At 44.5% G+C, this 26,418-nt stretch overlaps 1 protein-coding gene across 1 annotated transcript in view; it reads left to right on the top strand.

Annotated features, from left to right (window-relative positions):
* The window catches only part of MYH6 (myosin heavy chain 6), a 46,178-nt gene that overhangs the window by 19,445 nt on the left and 315 nt on the right, over positions 1–26,418 (top strand). Inside the window, exons 22-38 of the mRNA XM_036769500.1 lie at positions 384–626; positions 891–1,067; positions 1,617–1,762; positions 2,084–2,174; positions 8,148–8,537; positions 10,607–10,733; positions 10,882–11,000; positions 11,919–12,115; positions 12,947–13,130; positions 14,115–14,280; positions 14,394–14,518; positions 15,329–15,637; positions 16,861–17,064; positions 19,625–19,750; positions 20,361–20,636; positions 23,469–23,564; positions 24,478–24,612. Coding sequence (XP_036625395.1) covers positions 384–626; positions 891–1,067; positions 1,617–1,762; positions 2,084–2,174; positions 8,148–8,537; positions 10,607–10,733; positions 10,882–11,000; positions 11,919–12,115; positions 12,947–13,130; positions 14,115–14,280; positions 14,394–14,518; positions 15,329–15,637; positions 16,861–17,064; positions 19,625–19,750; positions 20,361–20,636; positions 23,469–23,564; positions 24,478–24,612 — 3,111 coding nt within the window. The remainder of the gene's footprint in view (positions 1–383; positions 627–890; positions 1,068–1,616; positions 1,763–2,083; positions 2,175–8,147; positions 8,538–10,606; positions 10,734–10,881; positions 11,001–11,918; positions 12,116–12,946; positions 13,131–14,114; positions 14,281–14,393; positions 14,519–15,328; positions 15,638–16,860; positions 17,065–19,624; positions 19,751–20,360; positions 20,637–23,468; positions 23,565–24,477; positions 24,613–26,418) is intronic.

Below are 26,418 nucleotides of genomic sequence, written 5' to 3' on the forward strand. Positions count from 1 at the left end.
ACAAATACCCACCTTGGCTATATCTAAAAAAATTTGCCTTATTCTATACCTTGAATCCATCATCCTTCTGTCAAGTATATAACATGCTTCATCATCAGTCCTCTGGAATCACAGCTGGTCATCGCATTGATCAGAATTTTCAAGTCTTGTTTTTTTTTTTTTATAATTTTGTTATTATTGTATAAATTGTTCTCCTGGTTCTATTCACTTCACTCTGCATCAGTTCATTGAGGTCTTCCCAGGCTTTTCTGAAACTGTCTATGTTGGCTTCTCTTATGGCACTATAACATTCCATTGCTTTCACATGTCGTAATTTGTTTGGCCATTGCCCAGTTGGTAGAGTATCTCTTCAATCTCTCATTTTCTCCATTCTCTGCTCCCAGGAACAAGACAACCTCAACGATGCAGAAGAGCGCTGTGACCAGCTGATCAAAAACAAAATCCAGCTGGAGGCCAAGGTGAAGGAGCAGACGGAGCGCCTGGAGGATGAGGAGGAGATGAATGCTGAGCTCACAGCCAAGAAGCGAAAGCTGGAGGATGAGTGCTCAGAGCTGAAGAAGGACATTGATGATCTGGAGCTGACCCTGGCCAAGGTGGAGAAGGAGAAGCACGCCACAGAGAACAAGGTGAGCAGAGGGACCCCTTCCAGTTCTACCCCTAGACCTCCATGGGACTCCCAGGCCATACTGGCCTCTGCCTTAGGGCCAGGCCACTACTAACACCCACAATCAAATATGCCTTTTCCCCAGGGGTCTATGATGTTAACATGAGCCCTGACATTGCACCTCGCAATGCCTCTTATAGACAATACCTTGGAAACAGTTCATCGGCTTGGGCCTGCTGTCCTTTGACTGAGATGGTGGGTGGGAAATGGGATTCTTATCCCACAGGTGAAAAACCTGACAGAGGAGATGGCTGGGCTGGATGAGATCATTGCCAAGCTGACTAAGGAGAAGAAGGCCCTGCAAGAAGCCCACCAGCAAGCACTGGATGACCTGCAGGCTGAGGAAGACAAGGTCAACACACTGACCAAGTCCAAGGTCAAGCTGGAACAGCAAGTAGATGATGTGAGTAGCTTTGTCCCCATCCCCTTATGTTGCTGAGTTAGCTCTTTCCAGGAGATTCAAGTGGTCTAAGAGAGCAGGCCTTTCATTCTGTATATGACCTTGGGCATGTCAGCCAATCTCCTTGGGCCTTTGGACTAGATGGTCCCTAAAATCTTTCCACTTCAAGATCTACGGGATCCTATGATCTCCGACACCTTGCATACTAACATGCACATAGCAAGATCCTAATAAGTATTTGTTTAATTGAACTAAATAAAATCCACTGATCTTATTCCTGAGGTCACTAGAACTTCTACGTTATCTGAGATTCTTATTCAGATTTTATCCTTGTTTCCTTTGACAACTTGACCTCAAGTCCCAGGTACTTAAGGACAGGAGCCCCACAAACTTTGGGTCTAAGGTTAAGGTTGAGAGAAAAGGATTCTGCACAGTAGATTCTTGGTCTTACTTGGAATAGTCTCTCTCTGATTGTTCATCTGTCTCTATCTCTCTGTCTGTGTCTGTCTTTCTCTCTCTCTGTCTCTCTGTATCTCTCTGTCTCTCTATCAGCTGGAAGGATCCCTGGAACAGGAGAAAAAGGTACGGATGGACCTGGAGCGGGCAAAGAGGAAGCTGGAAGGAGACCTGAAGCTGACCCAGGAGAGCATCATGGATCTGGAGAACGACAAGCAGCAGCTAGAGGAGAAACTCAAGAAGTATGAGCCCATGGTGGGAAGGAGGGAGGACATGTGAGATCTGGTCAGTCAGAGGGCATGTCAGAAGAACAGACCACCCAGCCTCCATTGTGCCCCCATTCTCTCAGAGGCATTGGGGAATGACTAATGTAACCCCTTCCACAGGGCAGATTTATCCCACGCATTTCCCTTCTCCCCATCCACACTCCCTGGAAAAGCTGGCATTGATCATTTACCTCTGGAAGGAAACTGGGTAATTCCAGTGTTCCAGAACAGGGGGAGAGAAGAGGCAGAAGTGAAGGAGGGGGGATGCCCAACACCCACCAACCATCTCTATTTCAGGAAGGAGTTTGACATAAATCAGCTGAACAGCAAAATCGAGGATGAGCAGGCAGTGGCTCTCCAGCTACAGAAGAAACTAAAGGAAAACCAGGTAATTGTCTGGACAACTAGGTAGAGGGCACTGGTGGGAACTGAAGGGTTTGGATACCTTAGAGAAGACACCTGGGACATTCTAGAATATAGAATTATTATATCATATATCATATATCATATCATATCATACACATCTATAATAGGGCAGCTAGGTGGCTCAGTGGATAGAGCGCCAAGCCTAGAGGCAGGAAGATCTGAGTTCAAATCCAGCACTTACTATCCGTGTGACCCTGGGCAAGTCACTTAACTCTATTTGCCTCAGTTTCCTTATCTGTAAAATGAGCTGGAGAAGGAAATGGTATCTTTGCCAAGAAAACCCTAAATAGGCTCTTAAAAAATCAGATATGACTGATAAAAGACTAAACGACAACCAAGAAAACCTCTCATCTAAAGGCAGAAGGACCTCAGAGGGCAGTCCGATGTTACAGATGAGGCCCATGGAGTTTATGTGACTTAACCAAGGTCATACAGGTAGTAAGGGTCGGAGAGGGGATTTAAACGCAGGTTCTAAGACTCCAGAGCGGGGCTCCTTCTATTGTACCACAGGGCCTTCCCTCCTCGAGCAACCTCAAAGTTAACTAACAGAGAGACTCAAGCACTTTCCCCTGAGAGTCTAGTGACTCTCTAGAATGCTAATTATTTCTCAGAAGAGAATAGCTCACTTTCTCTCCAGAACAGCCTCGGATTGGGCTGCTGTGGAAGCAGGGGTGGAGTGGGAATATCTCCTAACAATTAGCCAGTCTCTTCTTCTAAGATTAAAAAGTAGTGTTGCTTTCTTTTTCCTGTTCCCTTTGCTCTAAAGCAAATGATGGGAAAAGCCCCTTCCCTGCTCCCCTCCCCCATCTGTCCCCTTTCCTCCTATACAAAGGAGAGGACTATCACAAAAATAGGTAGGAAGCCTGGGGATCCCTCGTTAAAAAAAATAACTTCATAACCTTTAACAAGAAACAGAGTAAGATAAACATTCAAAACAAAAAGTAAGATCTCACATAGAACCCTTGGTATTTAACAAAGTAGAACCAAAGGTATTAACAACCATGAAAAAATAAACACATTTTCACTGTGTCCCTTTCCAGGTCTACCTAAAATTTTGTTACCTCTGGCTTTGTTTTCTTCTTTTTTAAAAAAAAAAAAAAGATATAGTTATAGTCTATGTATTTGCCGTTCAGGTGCTGTAACATGGCATCATTCTGTCTTTCCATATTTCTTTATGAGCAGCATTATCTTTGTATAAGGAATATATCTGACTACTACTACTGACATCTCATGTACCATTCCGCCCCCCTCCATGAGGTGAATCCTCCCTCCAGAGCACTCACTTACCCAAAGGCACTGCAGCCATCCACAGAGAGGGACTCTGCCATCCACCTGCTGTGGGCTCTGTTGATTTGGCCAGGATTCAATTAAATTTGGCAAATATTTACTAAGCACCTGCTGTGTGCACATCATCACGTAGGGCATGCCTTACTCATAGTAGGGCCAAATATGTGCCAGATGTGGGCAAAATGACAGTCACCCGCTGGCAAGTACATTGACTCCTTGTGGTTAGAAGCCCATTTTATCCTTACCTGGGTACAAAGCTGCCGGAAGTATCCTGGTATGACGGGGAAAGGGCTGGGAGTTAGAGCACTAAGGCAAAAACTGATTATAACAACAACAATAATCTTTGCATTCATATAGCACCTTAAGATTTGCAAAATGCATAATAATAATAATAATAATAGCTGACCTTTATATGGTGCTTACTAAGGGCCAGGCACAGTGCTAAGTGTTTCACAATTATTTTCTCATTTGATTCTCACAACAACCCTTTATTCTGTTATTATGACTCGCATTTGTATAGTTGAGGCAACTGTAGCAGATAGAGGTGAAGTGACTTGCCCAGGGTCATGCAGCTAATAAATATCTGAGGCTAGATTTGAACTCAGGGCTTGCCGATGCCAGGCCCAAGGCTCTCTCCACTGAGCTACCTACCATTATCTCATCTGATCCTACCTCTGAGGTAGATGTTTTTATTATTCCCGTTTTATAGATCAAGAAACTGAGGCTAAGAAAGGGAAGTTACTTGCCCAAGATCACTCTATCCACTCTAGCACCTAGGTGCTTCCAGCCCTGATGCTATAATTTACTGACTAGATGTCCTTGGGCAAGTCATATAACCTCTGTGAACTCTTAATTTCTATAACGTAAGAGTGTTAACATGGAGTGTCCCAAAGGTCTTGGTGCGGTTTTAAGTTGTCATTGTCGTTGGTGGTGAACAGCTTTAAACTGCACCCAGACTTTGTGGACACTCTGTGTTTGTCCTATCACCCTCATAGGCGGTGAACTTATTCAGTGGGATAATGCCAGCAAAACACTTAGTAGCCAGACAATACTGCATAAGGGGCAGCTGTTATTATTTTCCAGTCAAGTCCTGTTGGACACCTCATCGTGGTACGGAGGTGACCCTAGGTACCGGAAGACTATGGCAGCAGAGCACAGGCTCCAGCGGGTCCGATCAAGCAAGAGAGGCTTTGAATATTGGCCCAGCAGCAAGGTGTATCTGGCATTCGAGGACCAGAAGAACGACAGACAGAGAAAGAGAGAGACAGACAGGCAGACAGACAGACAGACAGAGACAGAGAGAGAGACAGAGAGAGAGAGAGCGAGAATGAGAGAGAGAGAGACTCACCCATCACCAGCAAGTTAGCCACCAAGTGCTGGTTGTTTGTGACCATAGCAACTCGTGAGACCACGTACTGAAGCATGTTTGGGGACAGGAGGTTGGAGGGTGTTCTGATCTGCATCCAGGAAGAGAGTCACCACACAAATGAAATTCCAGATTTCTTTAAAGTAGTGCTGATGTAAGCCGGAAGAGAGATTTTGGAAGGGGACAGAGAGACCTATTCTCCTCTTAGCACCCAGGGAAGAGGGCAGGAAGCATTAATATAGCACCTACTATGTACAGGCATCTAAGTGCTTTACAAATGTTATCCCATTTGATCCTCAAAACAACCCTGAGAATTAAGTGCTGTTAGTATCCATATTTGATGGATGGGGAAACTGAGGTAAAGTGACTTGCCCACGGTCAAAAAACCAGTAAGTGTCAGAGTTGGGACCTGAACTCAGGTCTTCCTGACTCCAGGGCAAGGGCTCTATCCACTGCACTACCCAAGAGGGGACACTGCCAACAATCTTTCAGGACTAAGTATGAGCTTGTCCACTGAGTGCCAGCGTAATAAAAACAAATGTCTCGGGCACTTGCTCAAGTTCATAGATCTCTCTCCTGGGAAACGCAGTTCTATTTTAAATGAAATCATAAGGTCATGGGACATAAGAGTTGGAAGGGACTGTAGAGATCCATTCCATTAAACAAAAATAATGACAGCTTGCATTTACATAGCACTTTTAAGGTTTGCAAAGCACTTTACAAATATAATCTCATTTTTTTTAACCTCAAGCAATCCTGAGATAGGTGCTAATATTATCCCCATTTTACAAATGGGGGAACTGAGGCAGGCATAGGTTAAGTGACTTGCCTAGGGTCACACAACTACAAAGGATCTGAGGCAGGATTTTAACTCAGTTCTTTCCCACTCCAGCCCCAGCGCTTGATCCACTCTGCTACCTAGGTGCCTGATCTTTTTTAATGTATTAAGTGCCTGCTATGTGCCAGACACTATGCTAAGCGCTGATGATATAAATACAAAAATGAAACAGATCATTAAGAGGCTTCATTCTGTTAATCATCTATCTAATCTAATCTCCTCCTTCTATCTACCCATCCCCCTCTCCATATTACAGATGAGAAAACTGAGGCCCAGAGAGTGAAAATGATTGACCCAGTCACATGGTTATAAATAGTAAAACTCATATTTGAACCCAGGTCTTTGGGCCCCTGTCTCCACTGCATCCTCCGGGAGTCTCCATCTGTGATTCACTGGCTGGATTTTTTTTTTCTGTAATAGGAAAAAGAGCCTTGTTTGGGTCTCCTCCCTTTGTTTTAATAGCATGATTGTCTTTAGCACTTTTAAGTTTACAAAACCCCTTCCTCACAACTCTGAGGTAGGTTGTACAAGTGTGGTCATTGTCCCCTTTGTATAAATGAGAAAATGGGTGCAGAGAATTTAATTGTGACTTGCCCAGAGTCACAAAACCTAGTGAGTATACGAGCCTGAACTTGAGCCCAGATCATCTATCTTCAAGAGCTATGCTCTTTCCTGTCTCCCCTTGGAAGAAATAGTTCCCGTCATTCGCTCTACGCTGCAAAACAAAAGCATCCTCTTCTCATTTCAATTGAGATGCTCCCCTCTGCTGGGAAGTGGCAAGAGTGGCTCTCATCTCCTGCTACCGGTTTCCATAGCACTGAAAATAAATAAATATGTATGCCCCTGGAAACCTACACCCTGCAGACACACAGGGCCACAGAGTTTAGACACTACCCTAAAGGAAAGGATCATAGCCTACCTTCTGCTTGGCCCCTGCTGCAGCCAAAGAACAAAGTAGTGAGTGGAACAAAAAGAAGTTCTAGGTAGAACAAAAAAACACAGTTTTTAGAGCTAGAAGACCTGAATTTGAGTCAGCGTTCCAGAACTTACTAGTTTTACAAAAATGATTTACCTTTACTGGGCCTCATCTTCTCCATCTGCAGAATGGAGATAATAATACTTGTATTCTCTGCCTTATAGGGGGAAAGTGCTTTGTGAACCTCAAAGCGCTAGGTGAGTGTGAGACGGCCTTTCAGTCAGACACATGGATGAGTGGATAGGCAAACAAGAGAAGTAGGGAAAGACAACGCCCTGCTAAAATACCCATAAAATTAGCTATGCTCCTAGAACTCAACATTAGAAAGTAAATACAATAAAATCTCAAATAACTAGTCAGATCAAGGAATCAGAGGCTGGGAGTGGGGAGGGTGGAGAGCCAATGGTTAGTTGAATTTTCTGGTTAGCTGAGGATAAACAGAAGCCACTTTTTGTTTCAGGTCTTTTCCATGCAGATCTATATAGAATGTACAAGTCCATGGTCCTGCCCTAGAAGCAGAGCATAATGAATCTCATGGAAATTTTCTCTGGTGATTCAGATATTATACTACCTCAGAGTTTTCTCTCTCTCCGAACACAAATTCTCATCATCATAGACTGTAGTCGTAGAAGGCATGAGAAGCTGGGTTGAAGCTATACTAAACTAAGGACATAGCCTAAAAATATTACTTTGTTTTTAACCAAGTCTTTGCTATTTTTTGTCCTTGTTTGATCACTCCCCCTAAAAATGGAGGGCAAAGAGGAAAGAATCAATCATTGAAATTAGGCATTAAAATAAGAGCCACCAGCATAATCTGAATTCCAGATGGAAGGCATGCCATTATCCAATGATTTAGATTCTAGGTGGGAGATTCTAGGTCATGGTATGGCAAAGAGATCATCTCTCAGAGGTCTTGGGTTCATATGCCAGCTCTGATACTGTGCAACCACGGACAAGTCGCTTTACCTCTGTGAGCCTCAGTTTTATTATCTGTAAAATGGGAGCAATCATACCTGTACCATCTACTTCCCAGTACTGTTGGGAGAGGGAAAAGAGGACTTTGTAACCCTAAAAGTGCTATATAAATATGCATGTGTGTGTTTGGTTTTTTCAGGTTCCAGTATTGATAGAGGATTGCCCATGCTATCTAAATGAGATCGGGCTTTATTGTGGCCCTTCGGTTCTAGAGTTAATGTTGTGTTGTTGAAAATCATGTCCCAGGATTTCTCTTGGCCTTGTTTTCTTTCCTTTTATCTTTTTTTGTTTGTTTTTCCCATGGCCTTCTTTTCTAATGTGATGGATCCATTTTTTCTGGCCTCCTCCTAATTCAGTGAGACTTGAAGTCCTTGAGTTAGCTTTTGACCCAAAGTTATCTCCTTTCTTCTCTTCTCAACTAGATTACAGACTTCTCCTTTTGACTACAACACCCAAATCTTCTTTATTCAAATTATCTTCTCTCTGTCCCCAGGCTCGAATTGAGGAGCTGGAGGAGGAGCTGGAAGCAGAGAGGACAGCCAGGGCCAAGGTGGAGAAGCTGCGCTCTGACTTATCCAGGGAACTGGAGGAGATCAGCGAGAGGCTGGAGGAGGCCGGCGGGGCCACTTCTGTCCAGATCGAGATGAACAAGAAGAGGGAGGCTGAATTCCAAAAGATGCGGAGGGACCTGGAAGAGGCCACGCTGCAGCACGAGGCCACAGCGGCCGCCCTGCGTAAGAAGCACGCAGACAGCGTGGCTGAGCTGGGAGAGCAGATCGACAACCTGCAGAGGGTCAAGCAGAAGCTGGAGAAGGAGAAGAGCGAGTTCAAGCTGGAGCTGGATGATGTCACCTCCAACATGGAGCAGATCATCAAGGCCAAGGTGAAGAGGAGGAAGAAGATGGACAGACAGATAGAGACAGACAGATAGACAGAGAAAGAGACAGAGACAAAGACAGAGACAGACAGACAGAGAAAGAGACAGAGATAAAGACAGAGACAGAGAGAGATAGACAGACAGAAAGAGAAAGAGGCAGAGACAAGGACAGAGACAGAGACAAACAGAGAAAGAGAGAGAGAGACAGAGAGAAAGATAGAGAAAGAGACAGAGACAGAGAGATGGAAAAAGAGGCAGAAACAAGGACGGAGAAACAGAGATACAGAGAGACAGAGAAAGAGACAGACAAAGAGACAGAGACAAAGACAGAGACAGAGAGAGAAAGATAGACAGAAAGAGAAAGAGGCAGAGATGAGGATGGAGAGACTCTTCTCAGATTATTTCCTACCACTCTCCGGCCCTAGCTCTCCCTCTGCTATGGTCATGGGCTAAGGCCCACCCCATACTTCACAAACAAGAATCTTCATTCTTTCTGCTCTAGGTGAGCTCATTCGTCAGCTGGAGGAGAAAGAGGCACTGATCTCTCAGCTGACCAGGGGAAAGCTCTCCTATACCCAGCAAATGGAAGCCCTTAAGGGACAGAGAAAGAGAGAGACAGAGAGAGAGACAGAGACAGACAGACAGAGAAAGAGACACAGAGAGAAAGATGAAGGGAGGGAGGAAGGAAGAGAGGGAAGGAGCCCCATTTTCTGGCTTGGTTTCTCTTCTTCATCCCCTCTGGTTGTTTTCTTCTCTTGTCCTCTGTCCTCTTTCAATAATCCAATCAGCATTTAGTAAGTGCCTATAATGCTCCGAGCAGTGTAGCTAGTTGCTGAGGAAACAAAGATTAAAAAAAAGTACTTCCTGTCCTCCAGGAGCTTATGATCAAACAGAAGTGATAGGCATAGCCCTAATAAGTATACTAAAAATAGAATGTAGACAAAATGTTGCAAGAAAATCCTGTAAGAGAGAAATTACCTTGTCCCTCGTTGTCTTTTAGCATGGGCCTGCTAATATGGAAGTCCGATGAAATGATCCCGGAGGTCCCTTCCTTGGCACCTTGTGTCATCGTTGAGTGTTGTCATAAAAAAGTACTAGCTTGGGAGTCAGAGTGGGACTTGAAGTCTTCCTACCTGTGTGACCTTGGGCAAATCATCTACCATCTCGGTGCTTTGGTTTGTTTATCTGCAAAATGAGGGAGTTGGATCACTTCTAAGAGCCCTTCCAGCCTCCTTCCTTCATGTTCCTTTCTCTTTGCTTCCTTTTTCACAAACATCCTCCTCTTTTTTTCCCTCCTTGGTAGCACTGTCCCTCTCTCTGCTAGGACACCTCATCCTTTTTCTTCTATACGTCTGCCTCAATCTCTCCTGCCATTCCTTTCTCTTTTTTCTTCCAGCTATTTATAGAATGCATCCATTTGCATTTCCCTTTTTCCTCTGGAACAGCTCAGCTGGTAGAGTAGCCATAGAGCCTGATTTGATGGAGCATCCTTAGATTGATGGTTTGATTCCAGCTCAAAGGAGGTGCTAACATTCCTTCTCCCAGTGGAATGTGAGCTCTCAGATAGCAGGGACAATTTTGTTTTTGTTTGTTTTTTGGCTTTGTAACTTCTAGCACCTAGCATAGTATCTCGTCCAATTTTTTTTTTAACCTAGACCTGAGATTTTAATCAATCTTAGGACCTTCCTCTACCAAAGCAGATCATCTGCTGCTCTGCAATTTACAGAGTTGCCCTGAGGCATCGAGAGGTTAAATGGTTTGCCCTGGATCACTCATCCTGTGTAGATGGGGTGGTACTTAAACCCAAGTCTTCCTAACTCCAAGGACTGCATCCTATCCACTACGCCCTGGGTCCTCTCCTCTTGTACCTAGTAGGTGCTTAAAAAGTGATCAGTGAATTGAATTCAACTGAACTTATTTCCCTACCTTTCTCTCGTTTTCACTCAGAACTCTTTCATTCTCTCTCTTCATTCAGTTCTTTCTCAATAATTAGATTATTCTACTTGGCTCCCCCCATCCCTAACCCCTGTCATACATGTTCACTGAGCCTTCCTTTCTCCCTATATTACCCACAGGCCAACCTGGAGAAAGTGTCCCGGAGTCTGGAGGACCAGGTGAATGACTACCGGATAAAACTGGAAGAGGCACAGCGTTCCCTCAATGACTTTACCACCCAGAGAGCCAAATTACAGACAGAGAACGGTGAGTGCCCTTCTCTTAGGTCCTTCCCTGCCACTCTTTTTGGATTATTTCCTACCACTCTCTGGCCCTAGCCCTCCCTCTGCTATGGTTATGGGCTAAGGCCCACCCCATACCTCACATACGAGAATCTTCGTTCCTTCTGCTCTAGGTGAGCTCATTCGTCAGCTGGAGGAGAAAGAGGCACTGATCTCTCAGCTGACCAGGGGAAAGCTCTCCTATACCCAGCAAATGGAGGACCTTAAGAGACAGCTGGAAGAGGAGGCCAAGGTAAGTCCAGGGTGGGAAGAGGACTTGGAGACATATGTCAGGTGTTAGCCAAGAGAGAATGGACCTGGAACATGAGGGGTAGGCTCTTGAGGCCACAGGAATACACTAGGTAGTAAAAGCAAAGACTACAAACACACAAGGTCAGGAGACCTGGCATTCTAGTTCTAGCCCTAGTAGCTGTGTGACCTTGGGCAAAGTGGACCTTTCTCCCCTCGGTTTCCCTATCTACAATAATAATGCCTTATATATGCAAGGCATTTTACAACTCATGAAGCACCTTCATATGCATTATCTCGTTTGATCCTGACTGTCACACAGGTAATGAGTTAACCCTGTGTGATAGATGAGGAAATGAAGGCCAAGAGAGGGGTGAAGTGACTTATTCAGAGTTACACAGCCAATAAGCACCAGAGCCAGGATTAGAACCCAAGTCTTCTTACACTCTAGGTAGGAAGATGACATAGTAGGAAAAACACCTAACTTGAGTCTAAAAGCCCTGGGTTTATTCCCTACTCTGCTACTCACCAACTGTATGGCCTTCGCTAAATTTGGTTTTTTTGGAGGCTGTCAGCGTTGAGTGATTTGCCCAGGGTCACAATGTCTGAGTAAGTGTCTGAATCCAGATTTGAACTTGGGTCCTTCTGACTTCAGGGCTGGTGCTCTATTCACCTAGCTGCCTCACAATTGTATGACCTTGAGTAAATCATTTAACCTCTGTTTCCTCATATATAAAATGTGGGAGTTAGAATAAATGCTCTCCAGTGTTTCTGCCAGTTCTAAAATTCTATAGTTCTCTGAGTTTCAGGCTAGGAGTAGAGTTTACAAATTGGGACGGAACTTGGAGGATTTGCATGCTTCTCTCCACTAGAGAAGGTAATCGGGATCTTCCCATCTCTCCCCACTTCTCCTTTCTCACAGGCAAAGAATGCCCTGGCACATGCCCTACAGTCAGCCCGCCATGACTGTGACCTTCTGAGGGAGCAGTATGAGGAAGAGACTGAGGCCAAGGCCGAGCTACAGAGGGTCCTGTCCAAGGCCAACTCAGAAGTGGCACAGTGGAGGACCAAATATGAGACAGATGCCATCCAGAGGACTGAGGAGTTGGAGGAGGCCAAGTGAGTCCTTAGGACCTCCATTAAATCCACCACACTGGTTACCAAATTCCACTGAGCTCTAGACACCAGGGTTCCCAGCAAATGTAATCGTAGTGAGTGAAGTAGACAAGGAAGAAGGAGAACTATAGACGGGTGATTCTGGGAGGTCCCAGCCTCCAGCTGGATGCATCAGTTATGGTCCTGCCATGGCCCATAGACTAAATCTCTCCCAGTCCTCCGAGTGAACTCACCTGCCAGCTCACAGAGAAAAGGCACAAACACCCCATCTTATAGCAGTGGGGAGAGTGTCTGATTAGGGGGAAGGGGCACAAGGCGGGAGAGTGATTACAGGATGAAAGGGAAGAGGAAGTAAGGGGAAAAAATGGAACCCTCAAAAGAAGGGAAAATCCTCTGGAACCATCCTGATCAGGCAATGAATGGTTGGAAAAAGAACCTAACCCCAACCATGTGCCCCTCCCCTTTGGCTGGCCCTAGTCCACTTCCTGTGACGGGCGAGCTTTTGGCCCGGATTATACCTGATGCACTTGTATAAGACGAGCAAAAAGCTTGTTGGTCGGAGGACCCATCGTCGGCCTAGGTAAGTACCCTGGGGGAGGGGCTGGAATCAAGGTAACTCCAGTCCTAGTATTGATCTTAGGCACTTGATCCCTCTAGAATGGGGTTCTCAGTCACTTTGGTTCTAGAGCACTGGTTCTCCATATCTCTGCTGTCTATTCTAGGTTATTGTAGAAAACTGACTTAGATAGGCCTGTAGCCGTAGTAGTTTCCTCAGGGGCTCACACTGCTCCTTCATAGATTTATTTCCATTCTTTTCCCGACTGCCTCCCTCAGGAAGAAATTGGCCCAGAGGCTGCAGGATGCAGAGGAGGCCGTGGAGGCTGTGAATGCCAAGTGTTCATCCCTAGAGAAGACCAAGCACCGACTGCAGAATGAAATTGAGGACCTGATGGTGGATGTGGAACGGTCCAATGCTGCTGCTGCTGCTCTGGACAAGAAACAGAGGAACTTTGACAAGGTGAGGACAGGCAGGATGGAGAGGGACTGCCACAGGGTCTGAGGGCTCATCCAGTCCAAGCTTTAGAGCCTGAAGGGATGTTCAAGACACTTATCACAATGCCTTCATCTTACAGATGAAGAAAGTAACTTGCCCAATGTCATGCAGGTATCAGGCGGTAAACCCAGGGTTCAATTATGACTGCTATGACTCCAAGTCCAATCCTTTTACTGGGTGGGCCATTCTACAGATGAAGAAGGAACGAGAGACAAGGGGGTAGAATCTCCACAATGGGGCTAAAGTCAGAGGCAGGTGAACAGAAGGAAGAGAAAGCTGGATAAGAGTAAAAGGGGCCAAAGAAGAGCATAGAGGATCTGAGTGATGCCCAGAGGGAAGAGCCCAGGCATGGAGAAGGAGGCAAAGAGAGACATTTGGGGAGAGGAAGCCAAGGGGATGGGGAGATGGGAGGATAGGCGTGCCAAAGAAGATGGAGGCAAGGAAGGTGAGGATGTAGAAGAGAAATGGGCCAGGAAGTGGGTATGGAAGGAGGCCCCAGGAATAGGGTTGAGGGGAGGGGAGCCTGGAGACTCTGTTGAGTGACTTGGTCCCCATCCCTGGCCCTTGATAAAATTCAGAGAAACTTGGACAAGCTGTGGAGGAAAAGGAGGGGGAAGGGAACTAGGAAAGAAAAATGAGGAGGAAGATTAAAGATAAGGGGAATCCAAGTAGAGAGATGGAGGAGAGGAAGAAAGAAGAAAGAGCAAGAAGGAGAAGGAATATGGTATAGGAATAAGGTGAAAAAGAAAGATAGCATTAGAGGGGCTAATGGAAGGGAGCAATTTGTAGTAAAAGGACCAGGAGAAACTCTCCTGGGGATGAAGGAGGCAGTGCTGCGGATGGAAATACAAGCCAAAGATCATCGAACCCAGAACCCTTGGGGTGGAGGGAAGGAGCAGGGAGCCAGCCCTGGGAACCTGTCGAGTGATCTGGTCCATCTTTGCCTAGATCCTTGCCGAGTGGAAGCAGAAATATGAGGAGTCTCAATCGGAGCTAGAATCATCTCAGAAGGAGGCTCGTTCCCTCAGCACCGAGCTCTTCAAGCTGAAGAATGCCTATGAGGAATCCCTGGAGCATCTGGAGACTTTCAAGAGGGAGAACAAGAACCTCCAAGGTGAGTCAGCGAGGGACCAGAGCAAGGAAGGAGGCAGCAGCAGCTGGGGAAGGGCATGGGTGTGGAAGGGACACCACAGTCCCTGAGGCTGTCCCATCTCTCCCTTCACTCAGAGGAGATCTCAGACCTGACTGAGCAGCTGGGAGAAGGGGGAAAGAACATCCATGAGCTGGAGAAGATCCGAAAGCAGCTGGAAGTTGAGAAATTGGAGCTTCAGTCAGCTCTGGAGGAAGCGGAGGTGAGAGAGGGGCTGACTTCTTCTGCTTTCTGTCTCTTCCTCCTATCTCTCTATCCAACCCCACTCCCATTCCCAAGGCCACATGGAAACCATTTCAGGCTAACTGCTCAATCCATTGGTTAAAATCTATCTCCTCCTTTGGCTCCAGCCTGGTGGTATTCTCTCCCTTCCTCTCAGATTCCACTTCCTTATACTTTAAGAAAAAGTGTCTCCCTGCCAGTTTCTCCCTTGTCTCTCACCTTGCTGAAGGATGTCCCAGGACAGCTATGTTGAGGTGCCATGTATGGTTGCCTCTAAGAAAAAGGTGACAGATACTTGAGCTAAAGAAAACACCATGAGCCGGGGGCAGGTGGTGATTTAAAAAAAAAAATTTCTATCAGAGGCAATGAAGAACAACTCACTTTATAAAACAAAGATGCTTACAACACACTTCCTAGCCATATCCTCATTTGACAATCACGATATCCCCTGTGGAGGAGATTGGGCTGGTTTTTTTAATCCTTGTTTTACAGATGTGAAAACTGAGGCTCAGAAAAATTAACCTCAGAAAGTCAATGGTAGAAATGGCACTAGAATCCAGGGCTCCTGCTCTCCTAGGATCCCTTCTACCACATCACTTTTTCAGGCGGCATATTCCTCTACTCTTGGCATCACACTCTGCATCTCCTTACCTCTTTATGTCTCTCTTGCTGTCTCCATCAACCTGTAATTCCTTACGTGTGGCCTTGCTGCCTGTCCCTCCCTCCCTTCACATGCCCCTTCGACATTAGAAGTGGGTTTTCAGTTCCTTTCTCTCCTCCATCCTGTCAGGCCTCCTTGGAGCACGAGGAGGGGAAGATCCTCCGGGCACAGCTGGAGTTCAACCAGATCAAGGCAGAGATCGAACGAAAGTTGACAGAGAAGGATGAGGAGATGGAGCAGGCCAAGCGCAACCACCTACGGGTGGTGGACTCCCTGCAGACCTCCCTGGATGCTGAGACCCGAAGCCGGAATGAGGCACTTCGGGTGAAGAAGAAGATGGAGGGAGACCTCAACGAGATGGAGATCCAGCTCAGCCAGGCCAACCGGATGTCCTCTGAGGCCCAGAAGCACTTAAAGATAGCCCAGGCCCATCTAAAGGTAACAGAATGAATGGCTTGGAAGAAAGTGAAACCGAGGCCTCCAGGCAAATGAGGAATGATAATAGCGGGTATTTATTTAGTGCCCTAAGGTTTATCTCATCTGATTATCACTATAACCCCCGGCAGGTAGGTGCTTATAGTGTCCTCTTTTTACAGATAAGGAAACTGAGGCTTTAGAGATTACATAATTTATCGACATCTCACAGCTACTATTTGGTAGAGGCAGGCTGCAGACTGAGGTCTTCTTGTCTCTAAGACCTTTCTTGCCACTTTACCCTCTGGCTGCATTTGTTATCTACACAGTAGGGCAGCAGATTGTGGAAGGTAGCTGAAGGGAAGGGAGCAATAAAGGCTAACGAGATTAACATATAGGTGAATGGATGCTGTCTAGTCAAACTGGAGCTAGAGACGTCAGTAGAGACCTAAGGGGAAAAAGAGATCAAGGCTTGAGTCCTGGGTCTCTATAATATGAAAGGGTTGGACCAATAGCGTCTCAGGTCCCTTCCAGCTCTAACATTTGAGGATTCCGAATATATTCCGGTTCTATCCATTCTGCGTGCTGACTAATTGGCCTTCAGGCTCACTGATAGATGGAGGGATGTGGACCGACTAGGCTGAATTATAAAAGCAGCACTGCAAAACTGAGCGTATGAGAGGCTGGCTAGAAGGTACAAGAGGAGCAAGATCGTAGATTTAGATTTGGAAGAAAACTTAGAAGTCTTTTAGAATTTTAAAGAAATCAACAAGTATCTTTTTTTTCTCTTCCTCCCACCTCCCTATCCCCATGGGAGGAGGGGAAAAGCTCTTGTAACAAATATACGTAATCAAGTAAAACAAATGTTCACTAATACATGAATGTCTTAGAGGTTATTTGAGCCAAACGCCTCATTTCACAGACATTAAACTGAGCCCTAGAGAGGTCCAGTGTCCCACCCATGGTCACAGAAGTAGTAGGTGATAGAGCCTGGATCTCTGCCGCAAAATCCAGCACTGATCCATGATTCCTGTCTCCCCAGGAAATATTGCTTTTCATCCTCAAGCCACAGGCTCCTCTCTCGTAGCAGGCAGAGAGTGGTGGGAGTGGTCAGTAACACAGAGGAGGTTTGGGATGATCTACTCTGTTCTTATTGTTGGTCCTTCATTTTTAAAAGAGGACCAGTGACGTCATGGGTGATGTCTTCAATTGTGTGTGAATTGGATTTAAGTGCCCTCTCCCCATAGGACACCCAGATCCAGCTGGACGACTCCATCCGGGCCAACGACGACCTGAAGGAGAACATCGCCATTGTGGATCGAAGAAACAACCTACTGCAGGCAGAGCTGGAAGAACTTCGGGAGGTGGTGGAGCAGACGGAGAGAGCCCGGAAGCTGGCTGAGCAGGAACTAATTGAGACCAGTGAGCGGGTGCAACTGCTCCACTCCCAGGTGAGAGGCTCACTACGCAGGTGAACACCTGCTGGATATCTTCACTCAGAACTCCCACGACACAGTCTTTTTTGATGAACATCTAGTATCCAGCGGGTTACCTGCTATGGAAAGATGGAAGTTTGAAGTGTTATTCTACCTCCTACCAAACCAGGATCCAGGTAGAAAACATCATGGCGCTGCTCTTTCCTAGAAAGCATCTAATTTAGTGATATGTTCTAGGATAGTTCTTTTGACCCAGTTTTTATAATATCATTATCTAAATAATGGTATTATTAATCTAAAAATATTACCTAAAAATAATATTAATCTAAAAATATTATAATGTCATCATCTAAAAATAATAACTCATAGTTCGTTATGGCTTACAAAGCACTTCCTTCACAACCACCTTGTGAAATAGGTGATATCAGAATCATTATGCCCATTTCGTAGATGGGGGAATGCAGGCTCTGAGAAATTAAATTGATCTGAGTCACAGTTAGGAAATATCAGAATTGAGATTTGAATCCAAGGCACCTGACTTCAGGCCTAATCTTTTTGTTTTCATGAAATACAGTGGAATAGCATCTTATATAAGTATAACAGCATCTTGTTAAGACCTAAAGGTAAGATAAAAATTACATATAGAGAAAATGGAGCTCCCTTCAATCCGCTGATTTTGAATTCCAACTCATCAGAAGGCTGTACAGGTTTGGCAAGAGGTTTGAGCTAGAGCTAAGATTTGAGCAAGGGCTATCTCACAAAGCACTGTCATGCAGAGGCACATATTTGTTGTTTATATCTTCCAGGTAAGGCACTTTTCAGTCTTCCTTCGTGCCCTCACAACTTTCAATTAGCCAGAACTGCTATTACTTTTCTTATTTAAATGGAACCTAACTAAAGGGGGAAATACCTCCCACACAACCCAATGACCACAATCAACTGGTCATCAAGCATTTATTTATTTACTATGTGAAAGAGGTTAAACTATAGGGTTCCCTGAAAGCATTTCCCCCATTCTGAGGCTCCCTGATAATAGGAGGTGCCTGACAAGTGCTTATGCTACAAGTCTCTTCTCAGGCCTGGGTGTGACCTGGAATTTACACACACCCTAGACATCACACCTGGGGGAGAAGGTTGTTAAGAGAAGCAAGGTTGTCAAGAGAAGCAAGGTTTTAAATAAATAAATAAATGAATGAATGAATGAATGAATGAATGAATGAATGAATGAATAAATAAATAAATAAATAAATAAAAAGATAAACAGATAAATAAATAAATACTTACATACATATGTACATACATAGATAAATAGATAGAAAAAAGAAAAATTTTTCAAAAAGAGAGAGAAGCAAGGTTTAGGAAGCCCCAGGAACTTTCACAGCCCAGCTGAGCTCCTGATCACTTGGTTTGGCTGGGCTGAGTAGAGGAGACCCTAGGGAAGGAGACCAGGAGGGAGCCGTTGGGCCACTGGCCAATGGAGCCATCATTCTGGGTCAGTTGTAAGGTTGAATTCATTTAAGTCAAATACATCTATGTTACTACGTAGGTACTACTCCGTAGATTACTGATATTACATCTATGTAGACAGTAATGTAGCTCTCTGCTTAAGACAATCATCTTAGACTTTGGTCCTAGAGAGACGATAGGATGTAGTGGAAAGAGTGCTGGACTTGGACCCAAGAGACCTGACTTCCTGTTCTAACTCTACCACTTACCAGTGCTTTATGACAATGGGAAAGTCAACTAAGTCTCTGAATCTTAATTTTCTCACCTATAAAAGAGGGATAATAATGCTCAAAATCTCTACCTTGAAGGTTTCTTGTTAAAGTCCTTTGTAAACTTTAAAATGCTATTGTTATGAGGAGTTCACCAATCTAGTAACCTGGGAAATAATACCATTTAATCAAAGGCTTAGTCCCTTTCTACATAACAGTAAAGACCAGTCCTTCCTCCTAGTACGAAAGCATCCATTACTCATTCATTAATTCTTTCTGTCACTGTAGCTCAGGACATTTCTATCGGGTTATTTCCATGCAACTGAAGACTAGACCATCTCTCTTTAAGCTTTTCTGTTCACTCCTAAGTCTATCCCTCTGACAATATCAACGTGTTCATACTGAGACTAGAATTTAAAACTCCAGGTTCTCTTCTATGTAAGGTCTTTCTCCAGTGATGAGTCAACTGAAAGAGCTATCTAGAATACTGGTGTCAAACTCAAATAGAAATGGGGCCACCAAATCATCCCAAGAATCCCTGAGAACCACATGTTGACTTGGAAAACCACATATTAACGTTATCTGTGTTTTGTTGTATTTTAATTTATTTTGTTAAATATTTCCTGATTACATTTTAATCTCTTTTGGGTACACTCAGTAGTGTTGGGTAGTATTCCTATTCCTGAGCCACATTCTGCTGTTCAACAATTTTGATCCAGAACACGTCCAAACATTCTCAAAGACTTTTCACAGGAGAGAGGAAGAAAGGCACATGCACATAGAGAAAGAAATGGCCTGAAACTATGTCTTAGTCAGAAAGCCTTGAATCCTCTTCCTTCTTTCTGCTGCCCCTATTCTAGAACACCAGCCTAATCAACCAGAAAAAGAAGATGGAGGCAGACCTGTCTCAACTTCAGTCGGAAGTGGAGGAGTCATTGCAAGAGTGCAGGAATGCAGAGGAAAAGGCCAAGAAGGCCATCACTGATGTGAGTTCCAGCTTTGTCCTCTTGCTCCTATATTTCCTCCTGGTTCTGGGGTAAAGATGCAAAAACAGAAGGACTGAGCCCAAATTACCATAACCCTAGTTTGAATGATCAGAGGGACTGAGGAGAGCTGAATCTAGGTCAGTCAAGTAATTTTGGATAAAAGATCTCACAGCTTGGAAAGACCTCAGAGGTCACCTAGTCCTACCTTTTATTGAATGGGAATCTTCTGTACCATCTCCCCAAAAAAGTAATCATCTATCCTCTACTTCAAGACCTTGAGTCCTGAAGAAACTACTATATCTCCAAAGTCAATCTATATTCCATTTTTGGACATATCTCTTAATTTTTGGGAAATGTTCCCTTAAATTAAGATGAAATGTGACTTTTTAAAGCTTTCATCCACTGTTAACCAGTTTTTCCCAGTGGGGCCATGCAAAATCAAATCTAACCCCAATGCCAAATGACAGCTCTCTCATCCAGTGGGTCTGGGCCTCTAGCTTAACTCCAGGGTGAAACCAAATGCTTTTGGGAGACAGAGGATAAAACATAAAACATTGGTGATCCTTGAGGGAGGGGCTTAGTCAATCACTATGTTCTTCCCATGTCTTAGGCAGCCATGATGGCTGAAGAGCTGAAGAAGGAGCAGGACACCAGTTCCCACTTGGAGAGGATGAAGAAGAACATGGAGCAGACCATCAAGGACCTGCAGCACCGGCTGGATGAGGCTGAGCAGATTGCCCTCAAGGGCGGCAAGAAGCAGCTGCAGAAGCTCGAGGCCCGGGTTCGGGAGCTGGAGAATGAGCTTGAGTCGGAGCAGAAGAGAAATGTTGAGTCAGTCAAGGGCATGAGGAAATGTGAGAGGCGTATTAAGGAGCTCACTTACCAGGTAAGAACACATAGGGAGCTCTAATTCTCAAGATGGCAACTGCAGAACCCCATTAGAGCATCTCCCTGTAGAACACAAGAGTGTTTACCCAATTAGAGCCACATCCAGGTCACTATGACCTAGGAGGCTGAAACTAGAGCTAGGCTTTCAGGAATGTCACCCAACTTAACTCTAGAATCTGCTACTTCATAGAGAAGCCACATATATAACTACTCATAGATATAGCATTTATTAAGTACTTGAGTATCTATTAAGTACTTTCTATGTCCTAGGCACAGTACGAAACTCTAAAAGTTCAAACAAAAGCAAGCAATATAATCCCTACTCTCAAGGAGTTTACATTCTAATGCAGTAAGGCAAACACTTAAAAGGGAAATAGGAAATGAAACGTCCTAGAAGTGTGGTGGAGACCCAGAACTGAGAAAGATAAAGCCAAAGTTGGCTTCTCAATGCCCCACATGGCTCCAGTGGTAGAATCCCTTTCCCATGTGGGGAGGGAGAGAGGATAATGACCAGTTTGGAGATGATGGCGCAAGAGGTCAAGTGCAGAGTACATGACTGGAGATGTTCTGGAAGTACTCTAAAGTCCAGAACTCCACAAATGTTCTAACAGGAAAGGGAAAGTAAGTGTATTTCTCCTTCCTTGACCTATTTTCCTGGTTCACTTCTTAAAGATGCCTATTCACTGAATGGGCATTACCTCACTCTAAAGTGAGTACATGAAAAGGCCTTAGCCTGAAAGGGCCAGGGTCCCCCATTGCATCCTGGATCATCTCCAGTCATCCTGATGAATATCTGGTCACTAGACCCAGATGGCTCTGGAAGAGAAAGTGAGGCTGGTAACCTTGCACAGCCCTCCCTCACTCAAATCAAAGTCAACTGCAAGCCATGTCATCATGTCCCTGATGCCATGGTCCTCTTCGAAAATGAAGGACAAACACAACAGTAATTTTCCCAAGAGCCCTATTAATTAGTATTGCCCCAGGTTTTTGCATGATTCCCATCTTTACCATGAGTTCCTTAGTGCCACATCTGGCTGAGTAACACATCCCACTTTCCACTTGCTTTTCAGAGCAGAAGAGAGGGTCATTGCCAGGTTCAGCCATAATCCAGTAAAAGACAGAAGTTACAGAAAATTCTGAGAGAACCCAAAAAGTTGCTGGGTCAGAAGAAAGAAAGAACTTAGAGAAATAAGATCTAGACTTTCCCTAGGCCTTTTTCTGTGAAATTCAAAGATCCTCACCTTTGTTTCACATAGTCTCACCTCATGCCCTAGAGGCAAAGACAAGGCCTCCTGTTATCCTACTTGATGGGAAAGCACAGAAAAGAAATGGTACTTGCCCAGTGACACACAAGCAGATCAGGGATAATACAGATAAACCTAGGTCTCCAAAATCTCAGCTCAATCAACCTTCTCAGACCCTGCTACGAAGAGTCAATAGACTAGGGGGATGGAAGGAGGGAAACAAAACAGAAAAATCAGAGGGAGAGAAATAGCTTGAGATTCTTCTGATTCAGCCAAAAGCAAAATACATTGTGGTAATATTCATTGCGGTTCTTAGGGGGCTACAGAAGACAGATCCTCTATCTAGAAAAAAGAGATGCCTGGAAATAATGTTGCCTCCATTAGACTCTAGACCAAGGGTTTTTAACCTGGGGTCCATAAACCCTCAAAGGGTCCATGGACAGATTTGCAAAGGGAGGAGACATATGAATTTGTTTAATATTTTGAGATCAGTATTTCAACATTTCCTCTATGATCCTATTTTATATTATACATTTTGAAACATTATTCCAAGAAGTAGTCCATAGGCTTTACCAAACTGCAAAGGGGGTCAAAGATACAAGAGTTTAAGAACCCCTGCTCTAAATCATTTTTATTAATCTCCTCACCATATTTTCTGTTCAAAACTTCTTTCCAGAAAAATATCCATTTAAAAATAGCTATTCTAACCCTGCCCTCAATTCTACTCACATCAAAACTATTCTAGTTGTCCTAGAATCTAGAACTACCTGGAACCTCTACCCAACTTCCTCACATGCCTCAAGAACATTTAATTTGCTGCTTTCATCCCCAAAATTGGAGTATGCTGATAGCCCCATATTGTCGCACCAGCCTACACTTTTGCCTTGGTTCTAGAATCAGACCTAGTTGTCTTCCCAGAGACATTCCACTTCCTTCCATTCTAGACTAAAGCACAGAACTGTGGTACTTTTTTGCTACTGCTTATAGGGGTGGAGAATGGGCAGCCTGAAGGCCACATGTGGCCTTCTAGGTCCTCAGGTATGGCCTTTTGACTGAGTGCAAGTTTTACGGAAGAAATCATTTTATTAAGGGAATTTGTTCTGTGAAGGATGCAAGTATAGATGAGAAAATGAAGACTGACAGAAGGAAATTTTTATGTGATATTATCTGCAAAGCACTTAACACAATGCCTGGCACATTGGTGGTTGTTCAGTTGTTTTTCGGTCATGTCCAATTCTTCATGACCCCTTTTGGGGTTTTCTTAGCAAAGATATTAGAGTTGTTTGCCATTTCGTTCTCCAGCACATTTTACAGATGAGGAAACTGAGACAAACAAGGTTAAGTGACTTGTCAGGGTCACCCAGCTAGTAAGTATCTGAGACCAGATTTGAACTCAGGAAAAAGCATCTTCCTGACTCCAGATCTGGAGCTCTATCTACTGTGACACCTAGCTGGCCCATGCCTAGCACATAGGAGGTGCTATATAAATGTTTATTCCCTTATTCCCTGCCATGAATCTCTGTCTTCACCCCTTCGTTCATGCACATACTCCCCATCCCCTGACCCGCTTCTTTTCCCTGCTGCAGACAGAGGAGGACAGGAAGAATTTGCTCCGTCTCCAGGACCTGGTGGACAAACTGCAGCTGAAGGTCAAGGCCTACAAGAGGCAGGCTGAGGAGGCGGTAAGCAAGGACTGCCCACAGTGGGACTTGGACACAACAGGTTCAATTCAACTCAACTCACGTATTTATCAAACATCTACTGTGTTGAACAAAAGGAGTCATAATAGCTCAGGCTTTATAGGGTTTACAGTTTATAAAATACTTCCCTTGCAGCTATCTTGTTAAGAAAGTAGTACAAATGTCATTTATCCCCTTTTATAGATGAGAAAACTAAGCTCAGACTGTTTAAGCGACTACCCAAGGTCACACTGTTAGTAAGCAGCAGAGCCAGGGTTTAAACCCAGGTCTTCAGAGACCAAGTCAATGCTGTTTCCCCTCTACCTAAGAACGGATATGACATAAAGTATATGTGACTTCAAGAGTGGGGGAATTAGAATTTGAACATACAAAGCGATCCCAGAATAACACAAGGCAGCTTTTGATTGAGAGACAAAAACGTGTAAGCATTATGGGCAGTGTAGGCAGACAGAGATCAGTATGTGGGTGACTGATCAGGAAAGGCTTCTAAGCTGAGGAGGAGAGATCCAAGCTGAGCCTCAAGGGATGGCCTAGAATTTAGACTGGAAGGATTCCCAAGTGAAAGCAACATCATATGTAATGGAGCAGAAGAGGAAATGGTGTATCCAGGGGATTGCCAAGAGACTGGTTGTGCACACAAAAGGTAGGAGGTAAAGTGGGCAGGTAAGATTAAGGAGTTTGGACTTTATTTTGTGTGCGATAGGGGACTACTGAACATTTGAAGCATGAAAGATATGTGATCAAAGATGTCTAGACCAGGGCGAGTGGCCTTCAGTCTGGGCAGTGAACCCAAGTCTTCAGAATGGGAAGGGAGGTGGACCGTCAGGATGGAGATGGCTTAAGCTCTTCTGAGATCTTTCTCCCCCCTCCTATTCTCTTCTTTCCTCCATCACAGGAGGAACAGGCCAATACCAACCTGTCCAAGTTCCGGAAGGTACAACATGAGCTGGATGAGGCTGAGGAACGGGCTGACATCGCTGAGTCTCAGGTCAACAAGCTTCGGGCCAAGAGCCGTGACATTGGTGCCAAGGTGAGCCTACCTCATGGACAGACACCCTCATACCCCACAAAATAAGGCAACAAGAGGGTCTTTCCTCCCACTCTAAGCAATATCCTTACATATCCCGACTCCCCATTCATGAGTCAGAAGCCCAAGGTGCTTAAAGCTTGACCCTTAAGAGGCCTAAGCTTAGGCCATGAGACGCCAATTTGTGATTCCCCAAGATACACTCCCTGAGTCCTTCCCAGCTTCTCATCCTATGAAGGAACATAGGGACCATGACAACTACCCAACAGAGCTGGTCCCAGAAGTTGTAGATAATTCCCATCCATCCTGCACTATCTCCCCTACATTTCTAATTATACAATCTTGCCAGCCAAAGGACCAGCTTCACTAGGGAACTGTTAAGCTAGAGTTATATATTCCAAAATGTCCACAGCCACTATACATGCCCATCTGTCTACCTCTGGCACCTTTTTTTCTCCTCTTGTCCCTTTCTTCAGTACCTACCACTATTCTTTAGCAAAGGTGTAATTAATGACAAGATCATGCATCCAACTTTACAAAATGGTAGCCATGATAAAGCACTGGATTTAGAGTTAAAGGACCTGGATTCAAATCCTAGCTCTACTACTTCCCAGCTGTGTGACTTTGGTCAAGTGACTTAACCTCTCTGAACCTCAGTTTCCTCCTCTGTGTAATGAAGGGAGTCAACCAGATGACCACTAAGATGAACTCTACGTCTATGATCCTATGATTCAGAATTTTAAACCATCACAGGGTCCCCATTCTTTAGTCGCATAATTGACCATCTCTGTGATTTCTAGACTAAATGACTCCAAGCCTCCCCAACTCTGGGGAATAGGCTCTGGCTGTGGCTTCATGCATATCTGCCCCCACTAGCTTCCTATCCACCTCCAGATCTTTTCCAGTAGACCACACATAGTCTTCAGCTCCTCCCCTCATAACTCATGTAATTCTGAAGTCACAGCCTCATATTAGCATAGTCCTGTACAGGTGACTAATGCTCATAACAGAGTAACTCGTGCAGGTTTATAAAGCTACAGGTATAAGATATTTAAAATTGATAGTAGATAGATTCCCCCCCAAAAAATATAGACCTTGTAAACTTGGGACTCTACCCCAAAGATCCTGTGACTCCTCTTAGGGACATCCCATGAGATCCTGAACTTGCCCAGGGAGATTTTCCTCCTCCCACCAAAAAAAAAAGAAAAAAAGAAAAAGAAAAAAAAAGTCCCTTGACCCCGATCTCACAGAGACATCCTTACACACACAAGCCAACAAAGCTATTACCTCTCAGTCCCAGTGAAACCCTCACCACACACACACACACACACAAACACACACACACACACACACTCAAACCTGTTGAGTCCCACACCCTCTGAATTAATAGTTAATAAGAGCAGCTAGATGGCACAGTTTAGAGTTCGAGGCCTGAAGTCAGGAAGACTCATCTTTCTGAGTTCAAATCTAGCCTCAGACACTTATTAGCTATGTAACCCTGAGCAAGTCACTTAACCATGTTTGCCTCAGTTTTTTCATCTGTAAAATGAGCCGGAGAGGGAAATGGCAAACCACTCTAATGTCTTTGCCAAGAAAACCCCAAAAGGGTCACAAAGAGTTCACTGAAAAATAACTAAACCAAAAAACAAAGGCATTTATTTAGCACTTTGTGGTTTGCAAAGCATTTTACAAATGTTATCTCATTGGATCCTCACAATGACCCTATGACTTAGGGGCTATTATTATCCCCATTTAATGAAAGAGGAAAATGAAAGGGATTAAGTGATTTGCCTAGGGTCCCACAGCCAA

This window comes from Trichosurus vulpecula, chromosome 8, assembly GCF_011100635.1.
Source record: "Trichosurus vulpecula isolate mTriVul1 chromosome 8, mTriVul1.pri, whole genome shotgun sequence".
Taxonomy (NCBI): Eukaryota; Metazoa; Chordata; class Mammalia; order Diprotodontia; family Phalangeridae; genus Trichosurus; species Trichosurus vulpecula.